The sequence below is a fragment of the Neospora caninum genome, chromosome VIII, assembly GCF_000208865.1.
Source record: "Neospora caninum Liverpool complete genome, chromosome VIII".
NCBI classification, from domain to species: Eukaryota; Apicomplexa; class Conoidasida; order Eucoccidiorida; family Sarcocystidae; genus Neospora; species Neospora caninum.
In genome coordinates, this window is record NC_018395.1 from 2,791,638 (window position 1) to 2,816,566 (window position 24,929).

At 53.9% G+C, this 24,929-nt stretch overlaps 3 protein-coding genes across 3 annotated transcripts; 2 read left to right on the forward strand and 1 right to left on the reverse strand.

Annotated features, from left to right (window-relative positions):
- Window positions 1-863: 863 nt before the first annotated feature.
- Window positions 864-8,593, forward strand: NCLIV_033580 (conserved hypothetical protein; the record flags this gene model as incomplete). The annotated part of the gene is made up of 13 exons (XM_003883554.1): window positions 864-981; window positions 1,541-1,564; window positions 1,813-2,051; window positions 2,857-3,013; window positions 3,366-3,529; window positions 3,967-4,047; window positions 4,436-4,481; window positions 5,205-5,337; window positions 6,166-6,291; window positions 6,698-6,819; window positions 7,345-7,595; window positions 8,130-8,287; window positions 8,503-8,593. 13 exons carry the CDS (start codon window positions 864-866, stop codon window positions 8,591-8,593), a joined length of 1,710 nt encoding a protein of 569 aa, XP_003883603.1.
- A 3,146-nt stretch (window positions 8,594-11,739) lies between these two features.
- NCLIV_033590 (conserved hypothetical protein) lies at window positions 11,740-17,127 on the forward strand (the record flags this gene model as incomplete). The annotated part of the gene is made up of 8 exons (XM_003883555.1): window positions 11,740-11,755; window positions 12,488-12,642; window positions 13,169-13,318; window positions 13,724-13,995; window positions 14,816-14,981; window positions 15,727-15,811; window positions 16,419-16,693; window positions 17,041-17,127. The coding sequence occupies 8 exons, from the start codon at window positions 11,740-11,742 to the stop codon at window positions 17,125-17,127; spliced, it is 1,206 nt and encodes a 401-aa protein (XP_003883604.1).
- Window positions 17,128-20,220: 3,093 nt separating this feature from the next.
- NCLIV_033600 (putative RNA recognition motif-containing protein) lies at window positions 20,221-23,674 on the reverse strand (the record flags this gene model as incomplete). Its single annotated transcript, XM_003883556.1, has 4 exons — window positions 20,221-20,462; window positions 20,757-21,158; window positions 21,394-21,579; window positions 21,931-23,674. The coding sequence occupies 4 exons, from the start codon at window positions 23,672-23,674 to the stop codon at window positions 20,221-20,223; spliced, it is 2,574 nt and encodes an 857-aa protein (XP_003883605.1).
- Window positions 23,675-24,929: the final 1,255 nt, after the last annotated feature.

Here is a 24,929-nt window from a genome sequence, read left to right on the forward strand (position 1 = left end):
CTTCCTGTTTTCATTAGACCGCGGACCGTCTCGAGTTCTCGCGCAGCGGTTGAGGCGGCGACCCGAGCAGGATGGAGAGGGAGCGGACTGTTTTGCTCGACGAAACACGAAATTCTAAAGCGGGGCCGAACTCTGATTACAAGTACTCGTGTGTTTGCGCATGAACAGTCCTAGCGTTGTCCATCGGAAACGATTGTTTTTCAGGCGGGGACACCCGCGAAGAACCTAGTCGTGGCTACTCGTCGGGAGCTCTGCAAGCCCCACCCATGGCCGCGTTCTCTTTCTCCTCCACGCGTCTGCATCTATACATACGTTCGTCTGTACCTGGCTGAGTTGAGTTACATCTTGGGCAAGAACAGGGATGTCTCTGCCGTTCTTCTCACACCGTCCCCCGTTCTTCTCCGGTCGGTACGCGCGCCTGCAACTGCTGCTTATTGTTCCTATCTTGTGTCGTTTCTCCCTTTCTCATCAGCCATTCCTCCACGTCTGCGTGCTCGATGCCACTGCCTTCCACGGGTTGACCGGGATGGGACCCGATTCGTCTTGCCTCCGTCCCTTCCCTTCTCCCTTCTGTCGGCCCTCTGCGAACTCTGTCGCCGTGCACACATGCGCACTCGAAAAAACGTAGCGCGACAGTGTCCCGAGTGTACTTCCTCCGCACTCTCTTCGTTTTCCCCCCTGTCCCTCTTCCTCGGGACATGGTCGCTGCCTCTGTTCTTTGCGCTCCCACCACGCCAGCTTCACCGCGCCGAGTGTGCTTCTTTCCCCTTTCGTCTTCCTCGGCCCCGCGGCCCTTCATTTCGGCCCTTGTCAGTTTCCCCTGCGTCTTTCGGATTTTCTAGTACGTCGTTTCCTTCGGCGCCATGGACGACCAGCTTTCGCGCGCCTCAAATCCCACAGACTCCGCCGCTCCCACAGAGGGAGACGGCAGGAGTCCTCGACAGCCTCTCACCGCCAGCAGCCTTTCCACGCGTTTCGACGGTAGGACGCCAGCTGAGGCAAAAACCCAGGCAGTCCAATGACTCGACTGTGGGCGTGATGGTTTCGTGCATGCGTCTCTGCTTTAGCTAAAACCGCCGAGGCGTTCCTGCCGGTGCAAACGACGTCTTCGCGCTCAGACAGAACTCGACCCCGCCCTCGCTTGAATCTCAATGTGTCGAGCACTGCGCAAATGTTCAACTCTTACACTCGACTAGCTGCCTCGCTGTCTCGGCGGATTCATGCTTTTTCCACTCTTCCACCCCAAGACACACGCTGCTTTTCGGCTGTTCCCCACGCACATCCATCTACAGATGTGTATAGAAATATATGCATGCATATGTATACCGTACATACATACATATCTGCATGTGTAGATGCTTCTGACTTCATGTGTATCGGTTTCCGTGGCCGCCTGGCCGTGGTGCTTTCTCCTGGGGTTCTCTTCAGTTTCGGTTCTGCGCTGTTTTTCCCTTGCATGTGGTTCGTTGCTTCCTTGCCTCGACTTCAACTATGTCACGCTCCACTGTCTGTGTCCCCTGCTTTGCCTCCGGCTCTCCAGGTGGCCCAACACCCAAGTTGACTGGTGAGTCTTCGAGAGGAAATCGAGGGCGCCTGCCCTCGAAGAACACCAGAAGACTGGCTCGTCTGCCTTCTGCTTCAAGTTCTCTGTGTTTCGCTCTGCGTGCGTTCGGTGTGTCTCCGGCGCCAGGCAGCGCGTCTACGTCTACCTTGGCGGGTCTCTACGGCTACCGGAGTCCCTCTATCGTTTTTCCGATCCGTCACACTGCGTCTTTGTGGACTTTCCTCTTTTTTATGTCCCCATTCGTTCAGAAAAAGATGGAAAAACCATGCAGAGGTTGACCCTCGCTGAGGCAGCAGAGGAGATCAAGAGGCTTCGTCGCTTGGCCCGCCAAAACAAATCCGATTTGCAGAAGAAAGACGAGGAACAGACGGCGCTGCAGCACACCCTCTCGCAGCTTCAGTCGGAGATGCGAAATGCCCAACGAGCGGCCGAGAAGAAAATTCGTGAAAAGGAACGCGAAGCGGACGAACTGCGGAAACAACTCGATGTAAGACTGAAACTGTGGAGAACTGACTTCGCATCTACCCTGAGTTTCTTTCCCCTACTCGACTGAGCCTTCGGCCCCGCTTCCTCTCCCTCTGGCCACACTGGCGTCTGGTCCACCAAGCAAATCCGCGTCTAGATGCACCCGTAACTTCCACCCTGTGTGCCTGTGGCTGGTCGGTCTCTGAAAAGTTTCGCAGACGCGAAGGCCGTTCCGTCCCCATGCCTGTGGAGGTATGTGCCCGTCTCTCTGTCTCGTTCGTGTCTGTGGAGGTACAGTTGGACAATGTACCCTCCGTCAAGGCCTAGGGTCGTTCTCCTGGGGCTCCTGGCTACAGCCGCCGGTCGACCTACCTCGCCGCTGTCTTTCTTGCTTTCTTGTCTATGGATACTCTAACACCTTCCGATCCAGGAAATAAAAAGATTTTTCTCCCAGTGTGTGAACCGTGATGCACCCACGACAAGCTCCGGTTGTGTGGGACTTCGCAGTCTTCCCTCAATGCCCCGACGCCTCCTAGGCTCGCCTTCCTCTCTGTACCCGCCGTCGCCGTCTCGTTTGCGTAGGGATCCCTTGGTCGAGAGCCGTATGCGTGGCTCTCGCTTCCGCTCCGTTGCGCTTCCGCTCCGTGGCGTATCTTTCAACAGCCACTGTGTCGGTGGAGAGTTCCGGATCTCCGCGGGCGGGGGCGGGGGACAGATGGGACCAACCACGGAGCCGAACCGCGCGCCGTCCACTACTGGGGCTTTGACTCTGCTTCTCTCGTGTGGCTGTGTACACTGTGCCGCGGCTCTGTTCCGTTTCTTCCCAGCAAGCTGCGGAGGATCTCCGGATTCTTCAGTCCTCCACCCTGCCCCTGAATGAAGCCCGGAAACTGACCTACAAAGCCCTGCGGAAGGGACGCGCGCTGGAGTGTCTCGGAGAGCTCTTTTGTCGAAATACCGTGACGAATCGCATGTTACGCCAAGGTAAAAAGCCGAGGAAACGAGGCCGCATGTCTCTGCGACAAAAACTTCAAAAGCACACGGCAGGGGGAGAACCACGCGAGGAAGCCCTTGGGGAGGCCGTGGGGTTTCGCCAACGAAAAATCGTCGTGCTGCACAGGACACACCCGGGAGGTCGATGGGCAGGGAAACGACGTTTTCAGGGGTTCTCTCTGCGGCCAACGGTGCCTTTTTCAACCGCCCCCCGGCGCCTTTCGCTCCAGCGTCTCCGACAGACACACACACTTCTCCGCTCTGTCGCGATGGTGGCTTCTACCAGCCTCCGGCGTTCCACCTGGGAGTTTCCTCGCTCTTTGCTGTCCCTTTGATGTTCTAGGGTTCAATGCGATTGTCGAAAACGCATTTGGAGCGGCGCATTTGGCGTATCGAGCCGAGCACGGCGTCGGTCCCGGCGTCAGCCACGTAGTGGACTCGCAGTTGCGCCTTCTGCGGCAAGAGCAGCTTCTTCTTCTTGCTGAAAACGAGAGACTCAACACGCAGGTGAGGTCGCGCGAGGCGCGGGAGCGAGAAAAGAACGTGAATAGGGGGCGACGAGAAACCTTCAGAAAACGGAGACCCGACCGCGACTCCAACCCCACGCGTGGCGCGTGGAACGCAGCGCCACGTCCCGTGTCTTCGTTCTTCCGCGGTGCGGTTGCCTCGCACGTTTGCCCCTTAACGTTCTCCCTTTTGTCGTTCGTTTTTCTTTCTTCTTACGCTTCCTTCTTGGCATGCAAAAGCGCGGTCGAGAGAGGACAACGCGAGCTCTCGCAGCCTTCGTCTTCAGGGAAGGCCTCGAAACCTCCCGGGTCGGCACGCGGCCGCAGCCTTCCGATCTGGTTTTCTCGTGCCTGGGAATCGCGAAAAAACCTCGCCTCGTGCGGTGGAACCACGTCCCCTCGTTTCAGCTGTGGCGCTTCCGTTTCCTCTCTTCTCAGCTGCTCGAAGTCCAGGGTGCACTCGTCAGCAAGCGTCAGACCCTTTCCGAGACGCCGCAGGACGGAGATCACACTGAACCGGTAGGCGGGAAGCTCGCGTTTCTGGTGGGTTCTGCGCATGTGATTCCCCGTCTGGGAACGAACGCGCTTTGTACTGCCGGGTGTTCCGCGGGCGGTTTGTCTTGTCTGTCGTTGGGGGGGCGTATAGCTCCTCGCAGCCAATCGGAAATGCGAATGCGTGCACTTTTTGTGGTTTCGAGTGCTCGGGGACCTGAAACACTGTATGGCTGCTTGGAGGGCCGTGCTTCTCCACGTGTGTGTGCCGAATCAAAAACATCCTTTCCGCTTCGCTTTGGGAACCCCACTTTGCCGGTTTTTTTCGGCCACAGAATCTCTCTTTGTCTCCCGACTCCTTTCACACTCCGTCAGCTTCGCTGGTCTTTGCTCCCATCCCGCCTCTTGCTTCCAGCGCTCTCTGTTTGCCGCCTTCCCCGCGCGCCTCGCGGCTTCCCTAGGTTCGTTGTTCTCCAGGTGGTCTCGCTTCGCTCTTTCACTACGTTTCGCCATCGTGGCTTCCCCCACCTCTCTCCTTCCCGTCCCCTGAGTATTCTCTCTCCCCTGTGTGTCCCCTCTCCCCTGTGTGTCCCCTCTCATCCGCTCGTATGACCGTCCTTGTCTCTGCAGAATGCGAAAGAACACTCGCCCGCTGCTGATGGTGAGAGCTTCCCTGATGGCATCGTGACAGAACACACTGCATTCTTCACGCCCGATTCTCTTTTCTCGTCTCGCGCCTTTCTGATTTTCCCCCGTTGCGCCTCATTGCACCCTCACCTACCCTGTCTCCGCGTCCACGGTGATTGTGTTTCTACGCATACATAAATGTATATATATATATATATATATATCAATACAGATGTTGCGATCTCCCTCTATATATGTCTCGGTTTGTTCACTGACACATCTGCCGTTTTCATATCCTTCGATATATATATATATATATATATATATGCGCATAGTTTTGTCGATATCAACACGTACACAGAAATGGGGATTTGTGAACGAAATCGGGAAGCTGGAGGAGTGCGTATTTTTCTGCTTTTCATTTTGCCAGGTGTGGGTCAGAAACTTGTGTCCTCCGCCGAAACGTCTCTTCTCGTCTTGCCATGGTCAATCAACCCCCGAGAAGAGAGGGATCCTCGGGTTTCCCACTGATTTTGCGTGTTTCGCGGTTTTCTCAGGAGACACCGACGTCGAACGAAGGAGTGGAATGCTGCGGAAAATCAAAGGACAGATCATTAAAGCAGCATTCGAGGTGATCTGCGGCATTCTTCGCACTGCGAGACTACGCTTGCTGGCCGTGTCGATGCGAAAGTAAGGACACAGACGGCCAGAGAGCTGCGGCGTAGATACATCAGGAATTCACACTCGCATGCACGCCCGAGCCGATCCACGGCTAGAGAAGGCTCCAGCCAGCGTTCTCTCGGCTGAATGTGCCTCTTCGCGTTCCGAAAACTCGGTTTCTTCTCTGGGAGTTCGAAAGAATGTGCAGACGGCGACACGCTGATGACGCCCAAAAACAAGCATCTTGCTACTGCGTCGCAGCAGCGCAGATGACAGGAGCCAGCATCAGTCGGGAGAAAAAAGATGTCGATACCCCAAAATAAAGACACGTGTGGGAAAACCTGAAATTCGCATGTTTGATTGACATTGACTCGCTAATATACAATCATCCAAGATATATTTATCTGTCGCAGGTTCGGTCGAATGTCCCGTTATAGTCTATAAATCACCTGGCTTCTGGTACTTTGGGATCATACTAACGGCGAGAAGGGAAGTGTGTTTCAAAAAAAGGGAAGTTCAGCAGGGAAGCTAGCGTCTAAAGTATATAACCGAGTACCAACTTGGATGCACAGATGGACATAATTTTAATCCGTGTACGGTTTGTACCTGTGCCCATGCGCACTGACACTTGCATATATATATTTATATTTATATATATATATATATATATATTTATATTTATTTATATATATATATATATATGTTTATCTTTGGCCATGATAAGAGCTTTTGTGGGAAGAATGCGTCGACTGATGGGTCGAGGCGGCAGCAGTGACCTGACATTTTCTCTTGTGTTGGATAGAGACAGATCTGTGGTGGGATGCGACGTCAGCGTCGGCTCTTTTTCGTCTATTCCAGGCTGGCGTGCTTCGCGGTTCATGAAACCGGAGTTCTGATCTCGAACATCGCTAACGCCAAGGCCACAACCACTCGAAATCAAGTCAACTTCCTTCTCGGAACCAAACTGCTGGGCAGCTTTCTCCGGTAAAGAAATGACAATTCATCGTAACAAAGCGTGTTCTTCTCATAACATCTCCACATGCGCAAATGGCGCACAGATCTGCGATCCGTGTCTCTTCTGTAGAGACGTGCATTCGGGCTCATACACCGTATATCATCTATTTTCACATTGGTATATATATATATATGCACGTACATCTCTCCCTACATTTATATATATATATATATATATATATGTATATATATATATATATATATGTTTGTGTAGATCTGCTTATGCATTTAGTCGTATGGAGAAGCGTGTCTGAGAGCGCGTGCGTGTGTGGAGCACGGCGCGTGCTTGTCGGTTTGTTTTGGTTCCCTGTTCTCTTTTCTCCCCCGGTTTGTCTGTTGAGTGATCTCCCGGTGTTTTTTGTCCTTTGTCGTGCAGCACGTTCATATGCCGTCGCGAGCGCCTTGGCTTTTATCGTCTCGTGACGAATGCCATTCAAGACAAGCGAATCAGGAGACCTGTCGGCCAGGGTCTCGGGAACTTCTCCGATCCCTCCACAGGTGCGGCGGGCGGCTCACGTCGGCGTGCTGGCTTCTGCCTTTGTCGCGCTCACACGGCCCAATCTGACAGACGCAGGAAAGACTGTGCCGTCTGTCTATCCAGTAAATTATCTCTCTCTCTCTCTCTCTCTATATATATATATATATAGGCGCTGTGTGTGTGTTGTCACCTGCGCATGCATACGCGTGGACGTTCCTCCAGGTTTGCGCACTTCGTTTTGGCCTGTCTCTTCTCTCCCATTCCCTTTTCTTCCACGGCCGTGGTGTGCTCAAACACGGATTCTCCGTTTTTCTCGCCGCAGTCTCTCACGTGTCGATCGCTTTCGCGTCTCTCTGTTCTCGGCTGTTTTCCGCGTTTGTGATCCGAAACGGCCTCGACTCGCACCCGGTGAGAGGCAGCGCGCGGCAGCTACTCACGCTCCTCTCCCTCCTCTCTCTCGCCGCCTGTCGGGGCTGTCCGTATACAGCCGCCCGCGGAGTGCACCGTTTTTTGTGGCGTGTCTGTGTTGTGCGCCGCGTCTTCAGCTGCTTCGGATGGGGTCACCGCGCCGCCGGGCGCCGACCCCTCTCCAGGCCTGTTCCGGCCGAGTCTCGGCGCGGGGAGTGTCCCCCTCGGAGGGTTGCCTGCCTTCGTGTACCAGCCGCACTACTACGGCAGATTACCCAGCACGCAAACTCGGCGGAGCGCGAACGTCTTCTTCCCTGCGCCGCATGTGCCGGCGTGCCAGGCGGAGTTGAAGCTCCAGGCTCTCAGCCACAACTCAGACATTTGCGACGTAGGCGCGCGAGCGACAGAAAACGTCGAAGGCCCGCGAGAAGAAGGGGGGTCGGCCGCTCCCTGCGGCTGTCCCTGGAGACTCTTGAGGGCTCGCCGGAGGGAAGGCCGGAAGCGAACGAGGGAGAAGAGCCACGAGTTTTTTCGGAGACTAGGCAGCAGAGGGAAGGAAACTGTGGCGCGTCGTGTCGGGGAATCTCGGGGAGCTAGTTGTGTCTGTTCCACGCCCGCCGGCGTTTTCCTCCACTCCATCTGCCCACTGGTCGGCGTGTCCTGGGGATCCTGTGAGACCCTGTCCAGTTGTCGGGTTGCGCCGAAGAAGCCTCGACTTTTTTTCTGCTCGTGAAGATGCGCCCCTATTTCTCCCTCTTCGCTCTCTGCTCTCCGGCGGGGTGCGCTGCTTTGCCGGAGCCTGCTTGCCTTGCGCTGTGTCGCTTCTGTGCGGCCTCTATGTCGTCCCGGCCCCACTCTCGCGCTGCCTCAGCCATCTCTTTTTTCAGCTCCTCTCTCCGCTTTCCTGTGTTCCCGCATGCAGCCCATTTACCGCCCCGCACCGGAACTGTCAGCCATCGCCTCGCCAGCGGGCCGGAGACGTGACCCGCTCGTGTCCGACCGCTATTTGTCGACTTTCGAAGTGAGCAGAGAGACGAAGCTGCGCAGGCGCGAACTCCAGGGCGCATTGTTGAAGCCGAGGTAAGCGCAGAGAGGAAACCGCGTTTGCGTCGGGAAGGACGGACGGTCGCCTGCGGACTGAGAGGCACGGGGGACGGGGGGCGAGGAGGAGAAAAGAAACACCGCACGAAGGCAGGGAGGAAGGCAAAAGAGCAGAAAGGTGAAAAACGGTGGCCCAGAGAGAAAGGGCCGGAAGAAGAACAGGCGAGATGACGTTGTCGATTTCTTTTCTGCAGTGCAACGCCGGACGACGAGCCTCTAAGCGCCAGCAAGATGAACGACATGTACATCGATATGCTTCTCGATGAAGTGGACAGGAGGCAATAAAACATTTAGAAAGGTGCAGAGGCGCCGCCCCTTTTTTGCCGTCGCCCTCTGCCCTTTCGGCTGAGCTGGCGAGACAGAGAGCGCTGAAGATGCGCGAGAAATTTGAACTCGCGCGACCTGGAGGGAGGGCGTTCTTCTCCCTTTTTTGTTGGCTTTCTTTTGTTGCCTTTTGCCGTCTCCCCGGCGACTCCCCTCTTCTTCCCCCCCCCTCCCCCCCTCCCCACACTTTGACGACGCAGAAAGGCGAGTGGCCTTGAACGCTCTTCAGGGACGAATGGGGCTTTCTCTTGGACGCTTCCCGCTTTTTTCTGGTCCTTGTTTCTGGTCTCTGCCGTCTGTGCGGCGGGAAAGCAACCGAGTTTTTTCACTGAGGACACGCAGGTCATTCTTTTCGACGCAAATGAGCGTTTCCTGGCCTTCGCGTGCAAACGAGGCCGTCCAGTTTCGGCAGGAACGCGCGCAAGCGCCTACGCCTTCTGCCCGTGTTAAAGGTCAGGCGAACGCACAGCGCTGCAAAGCCTTGAGCTCCCGTATCTCCGGAAAAATTCAATTTTGGCGGCCGGTCCTCGGAGAGTCGAAGCCCGCAAACGGTCAACGGTGTTTGTGAGGGGCAAAAAAGCGGATAAACGAGGAAACCGAACTTGAAGAAAAGACCCGCAGGAACCGGACGGAGAAATGCGGCATAAACAGAAAGCACGGAGGCTGCACCCAACACGGTCCAACACAGAAGTGACTCGTTGCTTGCTTCCCATGCTCTTCGTCGTCGAACCTTTTTTGACAAGGGCGGCTGGGCTCTCTGCACGCCGAGAGGACCCAGACACTGCATCAACACATACACGTGCATTTATGTATATACATCTCTACAACCATAGGATATATATATAAGTTGATACGGAGAATAAACAGATGAAAAGCTGTATCTCTTGGTTAGGTCGGTATATTCGACAGGCGTGGGTACGTTTGTAGGGCACCGCAGCCGTACTTTTTTCTGGCGAATCCATCGGCGTGTTGGCCGTCGATTTGCCTCGGCGGAGCTCCGCAGTCGTACGACAGCTGCACGAGTTGGATTTCAGTCTCCTACGACATTAAGGTTATCCCACATCGGTTTTATGTTCTAGGCGTAATGCATGGATTACTACTGAAAAAACGTTCCACATGCAGAGTGTAGATCGATATTTACTGGACCTTTCCGGACGTACAGAAGAGAGCTGTACATTTTCTTCTAGAGTCAAACGTAGGGATACACCAACCGCGCGAGGGCCACGTAGACAAAACCCCATCTCTGCTTTTTGCACTGAATCGCGTCCGACGACCGAGAGAGTGGCGAGGTGATGAACGACGCTGTTTCTTCAGACCCTCGGCCTCGGGTAGGTCACCGTTTCTGGCCATCTGGAGGGATGGGGCGAGCCTGTGGAGACACCACAGAGAAAGGGACTGATGCGTCCGGACCCCCTTCCTTTTCTCTAGAGAAGACCTCGTCAGGCATCAGGCACGTAAGTGAAAGGAACACCTCTCTCCGTTTGGCGACGGGCACGCGGAGACTCGTCGCGAGTCGCTAGCCCGTAAATGTAGATCGAGCGAGCACCTGTTCTCTGGTGTATGTACACTGCACGCGAAAGCGGGAGAGGCGCATTCTGCGCTCCGGATTCTTTTTACTGGCTTGGCTGGAAGCGAAGCTCTTGGCCTTTCGATTTTAACTCTAGATCTGTTCTCTCCGCATAGGCAGCAGAGCAGACAAGACACGGGGGAGCACGAGCAACCGCGTGCGACGCCCAGTCGCGCGGCGTTCCAGACTCCCTATTCTTTACCGACTTTGGAAGATTCGATAACTGCTGCTCAAGACGCATCTGTTTTCTCCGCCGTTTCCGGATACAGCACGAGGAGGAATTTTCGCCTCGCCGCCTGCGAGTCCCTTTTTTTCTGCGGTGCACAGGTCTGTGTGCGTGTATCGGCTTTTCTCGCTGTCAGGGAGAGGGCCCTTACGCCAGAAACAGAGGTTCGCTTTTCCGCAGCCAATCCCTTTCTTGCGGCCATTTCCCCTCATCTTCAGCCGAACAGAGCCAGTTGCCTTCGCGCATTTCTTCCCTTGAACGGATCTTCACTCTACATCCGAGAAAACTGGACAGGCTGCAGGAGTCGACTGTCCCGCGGAGACGCGACACACAGAAGCGCAGACACACACCGTCCCCCCCTGGAGGAGCTTTGGGGCTTCGAGTCTCCTTTTCCCGAGTTGGGTTTGTCCTTCGTGTCTCCCTCTTTCTCTTTTTTCCCGCCGGTTTCCCCCACTGTTTTCACACGGTTAAAGCCGGCCTGCGGAATCTCAAAGGCGCCCCTTTTTGCCACCTGACTCTGTCGCTGTCCTGCCTGCCGTCTCCACACAGGGCTCCCCCAACAGAAAAGGAGACAATCGACAGCACAAATGTTTTTGCTCTCGTCGCTCGCGCCTCTTGCTTTTCTCCACCTCGATATGCAATGCGTCTGCGTCACGGAAAGGGGTGGCTTTCGCCTTTTGTCACGCCAGAGCGTTGCGATCGTCGCTCAGGTTTCGTGTCCACGTCGACGTGAGTTGTTACATGCACAGTCTCCGTTTCGGGCAATCATATTCAGGTATGTCTACAAATATACATCTGAATAGTTATGTGTTTCAAGCCTGAAAGGCAGTTTGCACCAAACACGGGTGCATTTCTCTTCGAGTGCCTCTCGGCGTTTTGTGCTGAAGAAGCAAACGGCAGTCCTTGCCGAACTTCCGCTTAAAAGGGGCTCTTGCGCCGCGGGCACATGTTCCTCTGTCCCTCTTTTTGCCGTTTAGGCGCCTCTCTCCTGGGGACGAGGGACAGGCTCGGGCCTGTCCTTTTCGCCCCGCCGTCGGTGTGGCGAGCGTTTGAACTCGATTCAAAATCGCGGTCGCTTCCTACAGGACAAGGCGTGGCAGAAAAAACGAGGGAGGCCGCTGACATGAACGGATAGAAAAGGGGGAAGGAGAAGAGAAAAGGGGGAAGGAGAAGAGAAAAGGAGGAAGGAGGAGAGAAAAGGAGGAAGGCGACGATGAGGACAGAGATAAGGAGGAAAACGGTCAAAACAGAAAGCGGGAGACAGGCGAGGGGAGAGAAGAACGGCCAACAGAGCAACGAGGAAAATAAGGTCCAATGCAAGCGAGATCCCGTAGGCGTCTGTAACTCTTCTTCCCTGAGCACAGAATGCCGGCGCCATCGTCTGCTGCCTGCGGTCTTCCTCTCACAGCAACACGTCCTGTCTGCCTCTTGCTCCTCGTTCTTCTTCTTTATGAGTCGCCCCTCAGAATCTCCGGGCCTCCTGAAATGTCTTTGGCCCTTCAGCGGCCATCTGCCTCTCATCCTCTTCTTCCCAGTTCGAGATGTTCTCTCAACTTCGATGAACGCATTCGGAGTCAACATGGCCAAGCCACGACACTCCCTTCGTCCCGTCCGTCTTCTTTCCTGAACCGTTCCCCAAAGTGCTCTCCTCCGTCATCCGGATCTTCCCTCTCTTCTCTCTCTTCCCTCTCTCCTCTCGCTTCCCTCTCGTCTTTCTCTCTGTCTCGTTCTCTTCCTGCCTTCGTGCCTGCTGTTCTGCGTAGGCTGCCACGCGCGACGGCGAATGATCCCCGTTCTCGCCGTTCCGTTTCTCCGTGTGGATCTCCTTCTTCCTTCTCTCTCACTTCTTCCTCTCTTCTTTCCCAGTCTCCTTCCCGCACCTCACCGTCGTCCGCTCGGTCTCCTTCGTCTCTGCCTTTTTTTCCCCTCTTACTGTCTCCCTCTCTCTCGCCTTCTGTCTCGCCTTCTATTCCGCCGTCGCCTCTGTCTCCGTCCTCTCTGGTTGCGTCTCCTTCCCCTCTTTTTGCGTCTCTCTCGTCTCTTCCGGCTCCCACCACGCCAGTTACCCCCCTTCCGTTCGCGCTGTTCAAGGAGGCAAACACGTGGGTAGAATCGTTGATTGCGACACACATCGTGCACGTGCAAAGGCGGGGCAGACGCAATGAGCCTCCTCGCGAGGGCCCTTCGCTCAATTGGGATCTTCTCGCCGACGGCAGGGTACGTCGCGTTGCGATTCGCTTCAGCGTGAAGACGCGGGCGTCTCTCCTCGACGCCGAGCCGCTTTCGCTAGGCGGAAAGACCCCCCGACACTCCACCACGTTTCGTCTCTTCAAGTTGAACCTTCCAGGCCAATCCTGGCCGTTCTCCTCTTCTACACATTGGTGTTTCTTCCACCTGACAGTGCTTTGTGTGTGGAACTCGCCTGCGCTCGCGCTTAGACAGCGTGTTGCCGCGCCTACGACAGTTGTGTGGAGTCGCCGGTGCCTCTTGCACTTCGCTTCCCTCGCACCGCGCGTCCCGCATTTGGGGCATTGCAGATGGCGAACACTGAAGGCTTTCAGAAGGCGAGACGAAAAGGCGCTCCAGGAAACCGAAACGGGATGGTTCTGGGGCCCGAGTCGTGGCGAGAGGCGACACATCGCGGTTTCTCTCAAACCGGTCACCACCCGTGTCTTCTTCGTAGAAGACGGCAAGCAACATGCGCGACAGTCCCTCGCTTTCGGTGTGCTTTCCGTGCCCTCAGATCCTGAAGAGACAGATCGAGGGCGGCGAGGGAGCCCTCTACCCCTCCCCTCAAATGAACGTCACGATCGAGTTCTCGCTCCACACGCTCTCGGGATTCAAGATCGCCGACACACGCGCCCTTAACACCACAATGATGGAGTTTCCGTTTGTGAGAAAACCGGAGACACGACGAGTCGCGGCGATCCGAAATGACACAGCGTTTTGCTCTGCATTGACAGGGGACGGGCTTTGCTACGCGTGTCCTGCGTGGAATCACGCGCACGTATCGCAAGCGCCAAGTCTCAGTGTGCTCTCGTCAGTTTTTGGCCGCCGTTTCTCTTCTCAGGGTCGTGGCTTTCACCTTTCTAGCACCTCTCCTTTCCTCCCTTTTGGCCTTGCCCCTGGGGCATCGCCTTTGCCTGTGTCGCGTTTTTCCCTGGCCCTCATTTTTTATGCGTTGTTCTTGCTTTCCTCGCTGGGGTGTCCTCTCACGCGTGTTTGATGGCTTCTGTCCTGTTTGTCGCTTTCTCGCGAGTCTACTTTTGGTGGTTCCTCTTCCGCCTTGCTCCTTCAGGCGGACGCCATGCCAGGCATGCAGATCGCCCTCGCGAGCATGCGCAAACTGGAGCGCTCAGTCTTCCTCCTCAGTCCCGAAATGGGATTGCCTTTCGACTTCTCTGTAGACCTTGAGTTGGACAAACGCGAGGACGATCGCAGGCAGCAAACCCACGACGAGGACCTCCCGCCATCTCTGCGAGACGCGCGACGGAGAGAGGAAATGGCGAGGACCGAAACGTCTCCGGCGAACTTGACGAGCTACACCGTCCGGGGCGGCGACTGGCTAGCGTAAGACCAGAATAGCAGGATGCGCGTGAACGGAATGCATTGCGTGGAACCGCCGCTTCGCATTCTCGTGGGTTCTCCACTTTAGCTTCTTGGCCCCTGGAACGATGCTTTCGCCTCGTGTTCTTTCCTGCCTCTGTCGCTTTCCGCTCCTTCTTCCCCTCACACCGCGATTCCTTGTCTATCCGACTTTCTGCACGTTTCGTCGCCATCTCGCCCCTGTTTTCCGCCTTGTCTTCTCTGCCTCACCGGCCTGTCCCACGAAGCCGTTGTGTGTCTCCGCACTGTGAACCGTGTTCTGCGTGCTTTGCACGTTCTGCTGTTGAAGGAGCGAAAGGGCGAGGAAACGCCAAAGGACCACAGAAAGGCGAGAGGCCGGTGCTGAGCAGGTGCACGTGTCATTTTCAGGCTCGGTCTGTTCCAACGACGCGTCTGAAACCCACACGCCTGGAGCCCGTGTGGTCCTCTCTTTCACTTTCGCCTCATGCATTCCTTTCCCTGTATTTGCCCCTCGACTCCATTTGCCTATGCATCTTGTGCCTTGGAAACAGACCCCATGAGCGGCTCTCATATATGGGAGATTACCTACTCTCTTATATCTTACTACCGCGTATGACTCGTGGACGGTCCTCTTAACGGATTCCTTTCGTAGAAGAGATTCGTGACGCGCGGCTCCATCCGCGTGTCTGCTGCAAAAGCTTCGCGTTTTGTTCTTCTCTCCGTGCTGCGAATTGTTCCGAGCCTCTGGCTCATCCGCGGCGTTCCGCTCTCTTTTGTCTCCCTGGACTTTTCTTTTTCTCTTCCCTTCTCGGCGTGTCTCCAGATTCGACATCACCCTGTGTAATATCTATGACCGCCATAGACCGTGGTGGCGAATCTCTCCTGACATGGAATTTCTGAAGAACCTCCCCGAGGAGCACATCCCTGACAATATGACCCACGACGAGTGGCTCGAGTATAAGGCGGACCAAGTGCGTGACAAAATCCAGGTAACGACTCCAAGTCTCGCCACCGAAGAGTGGAAAGGCACGCGTTCTCGCTGCCTGAAACGCTCTGCATGTGCACCCGCAAACCCCAACAGGCCCCAGGCTCAGCCCTGACATCTAGCAGGTGTCCCCGGTCGAGTTTTGGGAAGACGGAAGTCTCTGTGCGGGATATACATGTTTGTGCGCCCTCGTCGTCGAGCTCTCTTTCTTTTCTCGCGTAGAGTGACAGGGTCTCCATCACCAACCGGTTAGGTTTGCGAGACGCGTGACGATCTGTTTCGAGTCAGGATGGAGCCGCCTTCACGCGGGAGCTAGCGCCGGTTCTTCAGGAGATGAATACTGGAGGGTTCGGTACTGCTCGCCTGATGCCGTTTATCCCTTTCGTGATTGTGTCTGTGTCCGCTTTTTTGCCCTTTTCCATCTCGCAAATTGAAGACGCATGAGGCGCTTCCATACAGCAACGCATGCATCTACACGTGCGTGGTGATTGACGAACGTGGCTTCGAGATGAGAGCAGAAAAGCGGGGTACGGGATGACACTCTCGGCAGTCCAGTCCCCACGCGCACGACACAGACGGATTCTGGGCTTACAGAGGGCCTGTGGCTGTCGCGAGGCAGATCCTAGCAAAGTGACACATGCGTGGTAAACCCTCTGTGACTCTGCCGACGTGTGCGTCCACTGTACTTCCTCTTTGTGAAAGGGTTGTGTTTCCGTCGCCTCTCCACGACGGCCGTGGGTGTTTTGCAGGACGAAATGAGCACCAATCCTGCTAGTCCGTACTGGGACGACATCGAACCTGCGATGAATGACGTGCAGCGAGAGAGGGTTCAAAGTGAGGCAGACGACCGAACAGAACGAAGTGCAAACACTCAAGGTGGATATGTATAACAGTGGCAAGAGCACAGCATGTCAATGAGTATATATATATATATATACATATATATATATATATATATATATATATGTAGTAGAAACGCCAGCACACATGTGAATACTTGTCTGTCGTTTCGCTGTTGCCGTAACGGGGGCTTTTCGCACCTAGAGGGGCGTGTGAATCCGCTGAGAAACACCGGAAACCGCTTCCTTGTCTGAGACCCATGAGTTACGTCCCGGCAAAAAAACGGCAAGTGTACGTATTGACATCTACTCTGATAGAGAGGCAACCGTTGTAGTCCTGTCTGCGTTCGTATACATAAATATGTATATGTATATCTGTGTACCGAGTCACATCGTCATTGTCGTTCCTTCTGTTTTTCTCGCTGCCTCCGGAGTTTTTCTCTTCTCTCAGGTGTGTCTTAGTTCTTCCTTCTGTGCTTGTGCTCTCTAACGGACCATCTGTGTTTGCCGTTCTTTCCTCATTTTGCGTCAGTTGCTGACTGTCTCACCATTGTTCTGTCTCTCTGTGTGTCCCATCTCTGTACATGCCCTTTGCCCTTCAGACTACACAACGAGGCTGTATGGGCTCGACACGCCGCCGGACCCGCGACGCGACGGCAGCCGGGGATTCCGGGACAGCGTTCTCGGTCGCTCCGGTGGCATGCGGCACGGCTGCGAAATGGGCGATCGTATGATGGGTAAATCGAAGCACTACGTGTGGAGAGAGAGCGTCTTTAATTTCGAGATCGTTCTCTTTGTTCGCGACGGCATCCGGGCAGAGCACGTCACGTGGCACATCACCAGCAAGCGCCTCGACATCTTCTTCGGCGGCAAACGGGTGAGAGAGAAGACAGCCGACCGCGAGGCGAGAGACGCAAAGAAAGAGACAGGGAGCAAGCGGGAGACAGAGCAGACTGGAAGGGAGGCCCGAGAGACTCGCAGGCCGAGCCCTCGACCGTTTTCATGTCCCTTAGTTTCTGTCATGATGGCGTAAGGGGTTTAATAGTGAGAACGCCAGTAGGCAAGTCGGTGAGAGGAAGCAAAGGGACAGAGTGGCCGTTAGCCGAGAAAAAGGAGCGAGACCGACGGAGAAGCTTCGTCTGAAGGCAACGTGGTGCTTCCTGGGTCTTGTGAAATACACGCTACTCACCACTATTTTCGAAACTTTCGGGTTCAACGGTTCAGCAAGAGGCACAGGCAAACGAGAGAGAGAGGCAGGCGCAGCGAAACGAAGAGGAGCGTAGAGAGATGAGGTCGGGATATCGATGGTAGTAGTCGGAGGATGCTTGCAACCAATTCCTAAAAGGCAGTGTCGATAGACGTCGGGCAGTGTAAAGAAGGAACAGACGACCAAGGCCAGCGGATGAAAGTCAAGGACGCAGATCCGGAAACCGTCAAGGTGACTGACTGACACGTAGGAATAAAGCGTGAATCTACGGCCTTTTGCTCTTAGGTCTTCGGCGATGAGTTCGTTCACCCTATAGACCACGGCGAAGGAGCAACGTGGACGCTTACTGAGGCTGTGAGCCACAACGCACTGGCGAAGACACGCAGAGGGAATCCTCGCACGGGGGGGATGGAACCCAGCACACGTCCGACTATTAGAAGGCGGTGTGTGTTCCGCATTAACTTCAGTGTCGAGAGTCAATCCGCTGTCTCACGATAAACGGCGAACCAAAGATGCCTTGAAAGGAGAGAAGGATAGTCAGGGCGTTTGGTGTGTATGGACTCGACTCCCCTGCTCGCTGACTGCAATGCTGAACGTGGATACCGTGTATCGAGCAGCATTCTTCCCGTGTCCGGTCCTTCACCAGCATTCGCGGACTCTGTTAACACACTAGAACGGATCCGAGCGCACAACCAAGCTCTTGGAAACTGCGGGTATTGTATGTGCATTGAGAGAAGAGAAAGAGCAGATTGTTTCACGACTGTACATCATACGCATGCAACTTGTGCTTACCTGGGCAACCTACGTATTTCTACCTGCATCAGCTTCCATCAGTCGAGTCCTGTCTAGAAGCTATATATCTACAGCTTGTTTCGGTCACATGTGTTTCCTCTGTCCCTGCGGTGTCTCGCCTGTGGTGCAAAATGTTTCCAGGCTACCAAGCAGCAGGCTATGCCTCTCTCAGAACTTCATGCTTTGTACACTTCCGCGCCTCTCGATGTACCGGCACGGCTTGACCTGCCAAACGCTCCTTTACAAAGCAGCGTACTGAGAAAGGCGTCTGGCCCGACTGCCTACGACTTTCCCCAACCGCAGCCTATCGGGCAATTACCCGAAGAGTCAACCAGTTACACGTGTCCCACCCTCTTGTCAACTCTGAAGGGGCAACTAGAAGACCTTAAACTACCTTTGCATCAGCCCGCGATGCACATTAATCTACCTAAAGCCAGTAACTGGCGAGAAATGTGGGGGAACCCCTTCAAGTTTGTTTGAAGGGAAGGGGGCTTGGGAAAGAGACAGAAGCAGAAACTGCTCTTTTCATCACCCTTCGCTGTTCAGGAAAATCAGGGTGTTGCTTTGAAACAACAGCCGTCATGTTATCCCTTGCCATGCGTGACCTCTGGGGCCAACCGGCGGCGGTGGCTGATGGGCACTCTTCGGACCAGACGTCGGAACCCCGTTGACTCGGTTTCAAAGAATAGTGAGCACGGCAAGGGCCATACGAGAGAGAAAGCGCTCATTAGCTCCCTTGCAAAAGCGCGAGATCTGGAGTAGAAAGTGCGGATTGCTTCCTGCCAACTTCTCTGCCTAGACCTCTTGGCAGGTCTATCTTGGAGAAGGGGCTTGTGGCGGGTGGGCATGCTCTTAGCGTTTTGTGTTACATCGGATGGGAAGTAAAATCGTCAAACTGTGAATAACACGGCACTTGATGTGGGAATTCGTGCGTTCATAATTCTTCAGGTGTAGATTCGGACGCTCATCTTCTGAACCGAATCTTCTCATCCTTCTTGCTCCAAAAAGGAGCACATGATACAAGCGCGCCAGACAGTGAACACCCTCATGAGCATCTTGACGAGTGTAGTGTCTGCGTCACATGTAGAAGCAACAACAGTGACTTGTGAAAAGGCCTTAAAGAATTTTCGTACATAAATACATATGTGTATACTGCGTTTACAGTATACGAAAGTATCCATATATGTAACGGGAAGAAGGACACTCCTCGTCACCGGTTATTGAATATTGTTTTCCGAAGAAGCATGGGCGTCACGCTTCGGCTTCCGCTTAGCTGTCATATGTTTATTCACAGACCTTATAAAATGCTTGGGGAAACGGCTCGCGGCACTTGTCTGTCTCAACATTCAAGGACTGCGTGTTTCACGGCGGTTCCACCTCGCACTGCAACGTACAATTACATGAATGTGCGTGGAGAACAGAGACGATACTTTGCATTCCAGAGAGGACTGCATTTTCAGCACGTGCATTGATCGAGGCAGCAGCCTTGTCTTCGCGTACACCCCGAAAACGGCACATGTTTGTTATTCTACGCCATCGGGTCTGCTGAAAGTGGTTCTCAGTGTGATGCAACACCGAAAGAAATTGATCCACGGGGGGAAGCGGGATGAATGCATGGAACAGAATAGAAGTGACGGAGTGCAATGAAAATACACTGCCAGCAAAGGGGCCTGGCTCCAAAGTTTTCCCAAAATTCGAGTCCCCCGTTGGCCCATCATACCTGTAGCGCAATTGTTAATTGAAACTCAAGACACACAGTACCAGATGCCGTAGTCCTTGGCCGTTCATGAGGCCTTGTCATAATACATGGCCTGTCGACGGATGCCTTCCGGCGTCCACAGAGAAAAAGCTAGTAGGCCATACTGAAAACTTGACAATTCGACGAAGTTCATTGCTCCCGTGTGTCCTGATTTCTAGGAAGAGAAATTGAAACGTACTGACCATGAAGGATCGCCGCACCTACAAGGTCTGTTCAGCGTCTGCCCTATACGGCAAAGGACTACAGTTCAAGCGAGGAAGTTGGCAAAAGGACACACATAGTTGCAAGATAGCCGTGTTCGCCACACCAACTGCATTGAAAATACAGGAGACGACTATTACATTCCTATATACACGCACGCTATTGACACTGTGGCCCAGCATGGAGAAACCAAGTCATTGCCGGGTTACGATGATGAGGCAACTTGCTAACCGACGCTAGTTTTCAATTGGTACAAACGATCCTTTCTCTAAAGGATAGTACTTCCAATGTCTTCGGTATTTCCAAACACATCACAATTACAAAGGAAACTCATCCGTTGAGAGACCGCGCAGGGAAGAACGGACAACGTGTATCTAATCCTAATACTCATCGGGGGTGTGGGCCGAGGCTGGTGAATGCTCTTCTTCCTGGGAACTAAGGAACCTCACAGCTGGGTCTGGTCCCGATGGTTCGACCCGCTGTTCGTCAGGGATGATGAGAAAGCAGCCGGTCCGCAGTTGCCATATCCATCGCCATCGAACAAGCCGCCGTCAGCCATCATGTGAGAATACGTGTGACTGACAAAACTGGTAGCTCTACCAGTCCAACAGCATAAGGGGACGAACGGGCAACATACCCTCTCGGAGTCTTTCAGCTGGCGCAGCCTCAAAAGAAGCCCCGAGTCCGCTGCATACCAAGCAAAAGAAAGACAAGCAAGCATGACACACAGTCGATATTTCTCTTGAAAACACTCCTGACGCTAGCTGAATGCTTGCACCAATATACAGGCACCATCTCGCGTGTGATCCCCTAGACGAGCCAGATGAGAAACACTAGAGCTAGCTGGCGCAGCAAACAAGACACGTAGAGTTTCCCATATTCGCAAGCATAGCCGCCCCCCTCGCCTCTATGTACATGCATATATACAGATATTTGGTTATCCATGCACGGGCAAAGCTGTTGATGCATGTTTATTCGTACCTTCATCGATTTTCTTGATCGCAGAAGCTGGCGAAACAGTGCCGCATTCGGGGCAATCGACTACAACGGGTTCTGTGGGGTGATTTGGCTGCCAGCGGAAGCACTGCTGTACGCAGTCGCTGCAACACATATGCCAGCATGGTAGCAGGACGGGGTCGAAGGCAATGAATATGCGGCAGAGTCGACACGCGAAATCCTGAGCCGATTGCGGGGTGAGGCATGCTGCCACCGGGACTTTGCAGTGTTCCAAATTCCCCGCTCCTGGAGATTGACGAAGTGGGGCAGCGGGCGACACACCACTGAGGCGGTGAGGCTCTTCTGGTGGTGGCGGCAATGTCTGATGAGTCGGTAGGGGGGCAAAAGGGGTCCCTGGCTGCCATGGTCCTCCATTTCCGAAGTACTCTGAGCACACAGTCACAAGAGCGTCCAGAATATTCAAGCGTACAGACGTGTCAAAATACCTATAGATGCATGCTCCACAAGAGTAGGCAGCACGCCGCTCCGCTCTCGGGTAAAAGGAATAAGCCACCCTCACCCTCCAACGACATATCGCCACCGGGATAACCCCTCTACGGAGCGTTTGTAATCCGAGACCACGCAGCAAGTAGCACTGCATCGGTTCTGTCCATCGCCTCACCTGTGCCCATACTGCCACTGCAGCTAACACAAGACGAATCGGTGGCCTGTGAATGCTTCGCCAGCGAGTCCTTCTTCGCCCATGTGGCCCTGATTCTGCTTCCCCGCATGCGAATGCTGCCGACAGCTGCTGCGGCCACAGCTGCAGCAGCTTCAGCGGAGGAGGAAAAGCGGACGAAGGCGTACCCTACAAATGAGCGGAAACGCAAGGGGAGAGGCATACCGCTGTAACGACGATAAACTTTGAACACTAATCTAGCCTCGAAATTTGCCACACCATCCAAATTCTTTCCAAACTCAAAATGAAGCACATCGAGAGAGAGAGGCTACATCTCTGAAGACGGAATGGCACGCACAAACACCGTAATTGAGTTTGCCGTTTAGTCTATATTCGAATGTCTGTGTTTCTTTTGGGTAGCGCAGGTAACGAGAGCCACCCGACAGGCAGAATCTATCTGGATCTTCTCTTAATACAATATAGGGCTACACATGTACTGTACTGGATTGTTTCCCAAGGCCATAAAGCCCAGCTCCTCACCGCTAGTTGCGGTCCATTCCCTGTGAGGATGCCTGTGGTCCTTGTCGCAGACAACAACAGTAAGCTCGACCTTGCCGAATGCGCTAAAGGTCATATGCAGATCCTGCCGCGTCGTCATAGGAGGCACGTTGACAATTAGAGTGTACTTGGCCAGTCCACCACTTCGACTGGAAGTGGTCGATGTGTCATGCTTCCCCGAAGTGTTCAAGTCTGTGGGCGTCGTCGCTTGCTCGGCCGAAATATCACCTGCTTGGAAAGAACTCATCTGACTGCAAGACCCTTCAAGATAAGGAGCTGCAGGCATCTCTCGCGTGAAAGATTCCGTTCCGTGCCAGCACCACACGTCACGAGCACTGAGAACCTCATCCGAAGGCAAGGGAGGCAAAGCAAACGGTCCACTATAACGCCGCTGAGGATCACTGTCTTGGTTGCTTTCATGCCTAACTACACAAGAAGGGAGATATTTGATGTCTTGAGTGAAATCCATTTTTCCGACCTCTCCACCAGGAAAAGTCCGGCGTCTACCAAGAAACTCTGGAATGCCAATGTCTGCCGGTGGAGCCTTGGTTCCGTCACAATTCGGAAATGTGCAGCTGTCAGGAGAATTTGCCGTCATATGGAGGTTTTGGGAGGAAGTGCATAGCTCCATGCCGTAGCGATTCTCGAAATGAGAACCTGATTGCTGTTTATGGCGGGCGGCCCTTCCGTGCCTATCGGCCGCCGACTCCTCGGTTACGTCAAGGTCCCAGGCTGCTGCTAGATCCTTAAACAGGCTTTCTTCATCAAGAACGATGGCATGCGGGTTGGGCAGTCCTTTGCTCCTCTCGAACAAAGTGTTTTCTCTTTCGGTGCCATCCAGAGAAAATGGTATATGGGTTCTGTTATCCTGCGCCGGCCCACCGGACCCATCTGAAACCTCTTGGGGTCCTAAGCATTTGTTGCCTTTCCACAGCCGGGAAAATTCACTAACTATACATTCTTTATTCTCATATCTAACAGCCGGACTCGGCCGAACACTGCGTGTATCTCCCGTCATAAAGATGTTTCCGGCGGCAGACGGGTCTGTGCCTTGGAGAGCCACAAAGTTGCTGTGCATTGATGTGTGCCCACTGGTATCATTTTTCTTCTCGTTGTCTGACCCCGTCATGCGGGCTGGCTCCTGATCCTTCCTTAACAAGAGAGATAGAAGCCCTTCAATAGGATAATCGGTCTCAAAAAATTTCGAAGGCAAGGGAGTATTCGACTTCTGCACGCGTTGAGGCGCACGTAGGGAGGCATCACCTTTCGTCGATATAGTTGTGAGTGCCTCCGGCAGGTAGAGTTTATGTATACCCTTCTCGTTTCGGTTAGAATGTTCCTCTGGGTGACGCTCCTGCAATGCCCTCGCCTGCTGTGGGGCTGTTGGGTGTTCCGAACTGCACGCGTCGCCCGTTTTGTGCTCTGGACTCAGCTCTTTTTCATCGCTGCATGTCGCCGACGCAATGGACGCGAATGACGTTGATGACAACGACATTACGAAAGACTGCGCTGCAGAACGGGAGTCTTCTGAATGAAAAGAGTAATTCACAGCTGGTGAAAAAGGACATACATCTCCTCCCGTAAAGGAATTGGTTGACTGAGCTGACAGGGGGTTCCGAAGGTCCGCAGTTTCTAATAACTCTTTCTCGGCAAGACACTCGGTCGGGTCTCGAGACGCGTCGTTCGTTCTGTTAGATGCTCCATTGTTGTGACTGGGACTATCCATCGTGCAATTCTTGCTTTGGCCTGACTTCGAAAAATCACTGAGGTCACGGTTACATACGTCCGGCGAGCACGACATTAATCGGAAGAGCTCGTCGGCAGTTCAGGTAAACGTTCTTCTGATAGGGGATTTTTGTCAACGAACCACAGAACCTCGGAGAATCACCGGACATGAACGACGTGGCCAGTGTGTTTAGGGAACACACACTCCTCTAATAACCCTCTAGCTAGATGGGCCGCCACCCAACTTTGTCCAAATGAGGAAGTGTTGGTGTCTAGCTCTGTTCACTCGGTGCGAACCAGTTTGCTGACCAGCAAAGCATGGGGAGCCCTGCAACTTCAAGCACAGGCTGAAGCCCCTTGTTGCAGTTGAATAGGGTAGACTTTTTGCACCAGAGAAGTCAATGCAAATACGGTATCGGAGGAGTATGGAGCAAAATCCGTCATATGCCGTAATGCGAATGAAGACTTGGCTGAGTCTAATCCCAAAAAAGGTACAGAATGGTCGCTGAATAGAAGGCTACATCAGTGGAAGTCTTTTGGCTTCCAGCACATCTGATCTGCAGAAAACGAGGCTTCGTCCCTCAGAATCATCAGAATAGAGACGGAAAAGTCCAAAAACCCGGTGACTGTGTTGCGCATCCTTCAACATCCGATTCATCTGACGGTCTGGCCCGTGGACCCCATCCAGCGAGGCGCAGCTCAGCACCAAGCAGCCAGCTACCGCTACGAGCACATTCGGACCGTCATCTGGAGTCTCGAATTCCTTCGTGCTTGGTACCAATGGTTAGTCAACCATAAGCGTCCCAAAGGAATGTACAGTGTCTGGGATCCAGATGTGTTTCGAATGCAAACTCCCTTGAGCTCCGTTTGGCCGGAGCCTCTTCTTAGATGGACCTAGGCCCCGAATCGGTCATGGAAGCCCTAGACTTGCCTTCGTAAAATTTGTCTTTCAAAATCTTATATTTGGTGACTCCGACGTCGTTTTCTCGGCTTCATGCCAACCGAGCACGCTAAGCGGTGTCACAACTTTCAGCTCGGGCTTGTGCATTTTAAGAACATAGGTCCACATAGGTATGTGCATATGATTTACGACGATTTGAGACCGGGCACCGGTCGGGAGAACACCGGAGCCGTACCTGCGAGCAGAGTTAGCATCAGTCGCGACAGGGAACCTAGCAGTATGCAAAGCTCGGTAACTATACATTTCAGAGAACTATGGAAAGCCTATTATTGCCGCAAAACATGCGCTGGCCCCT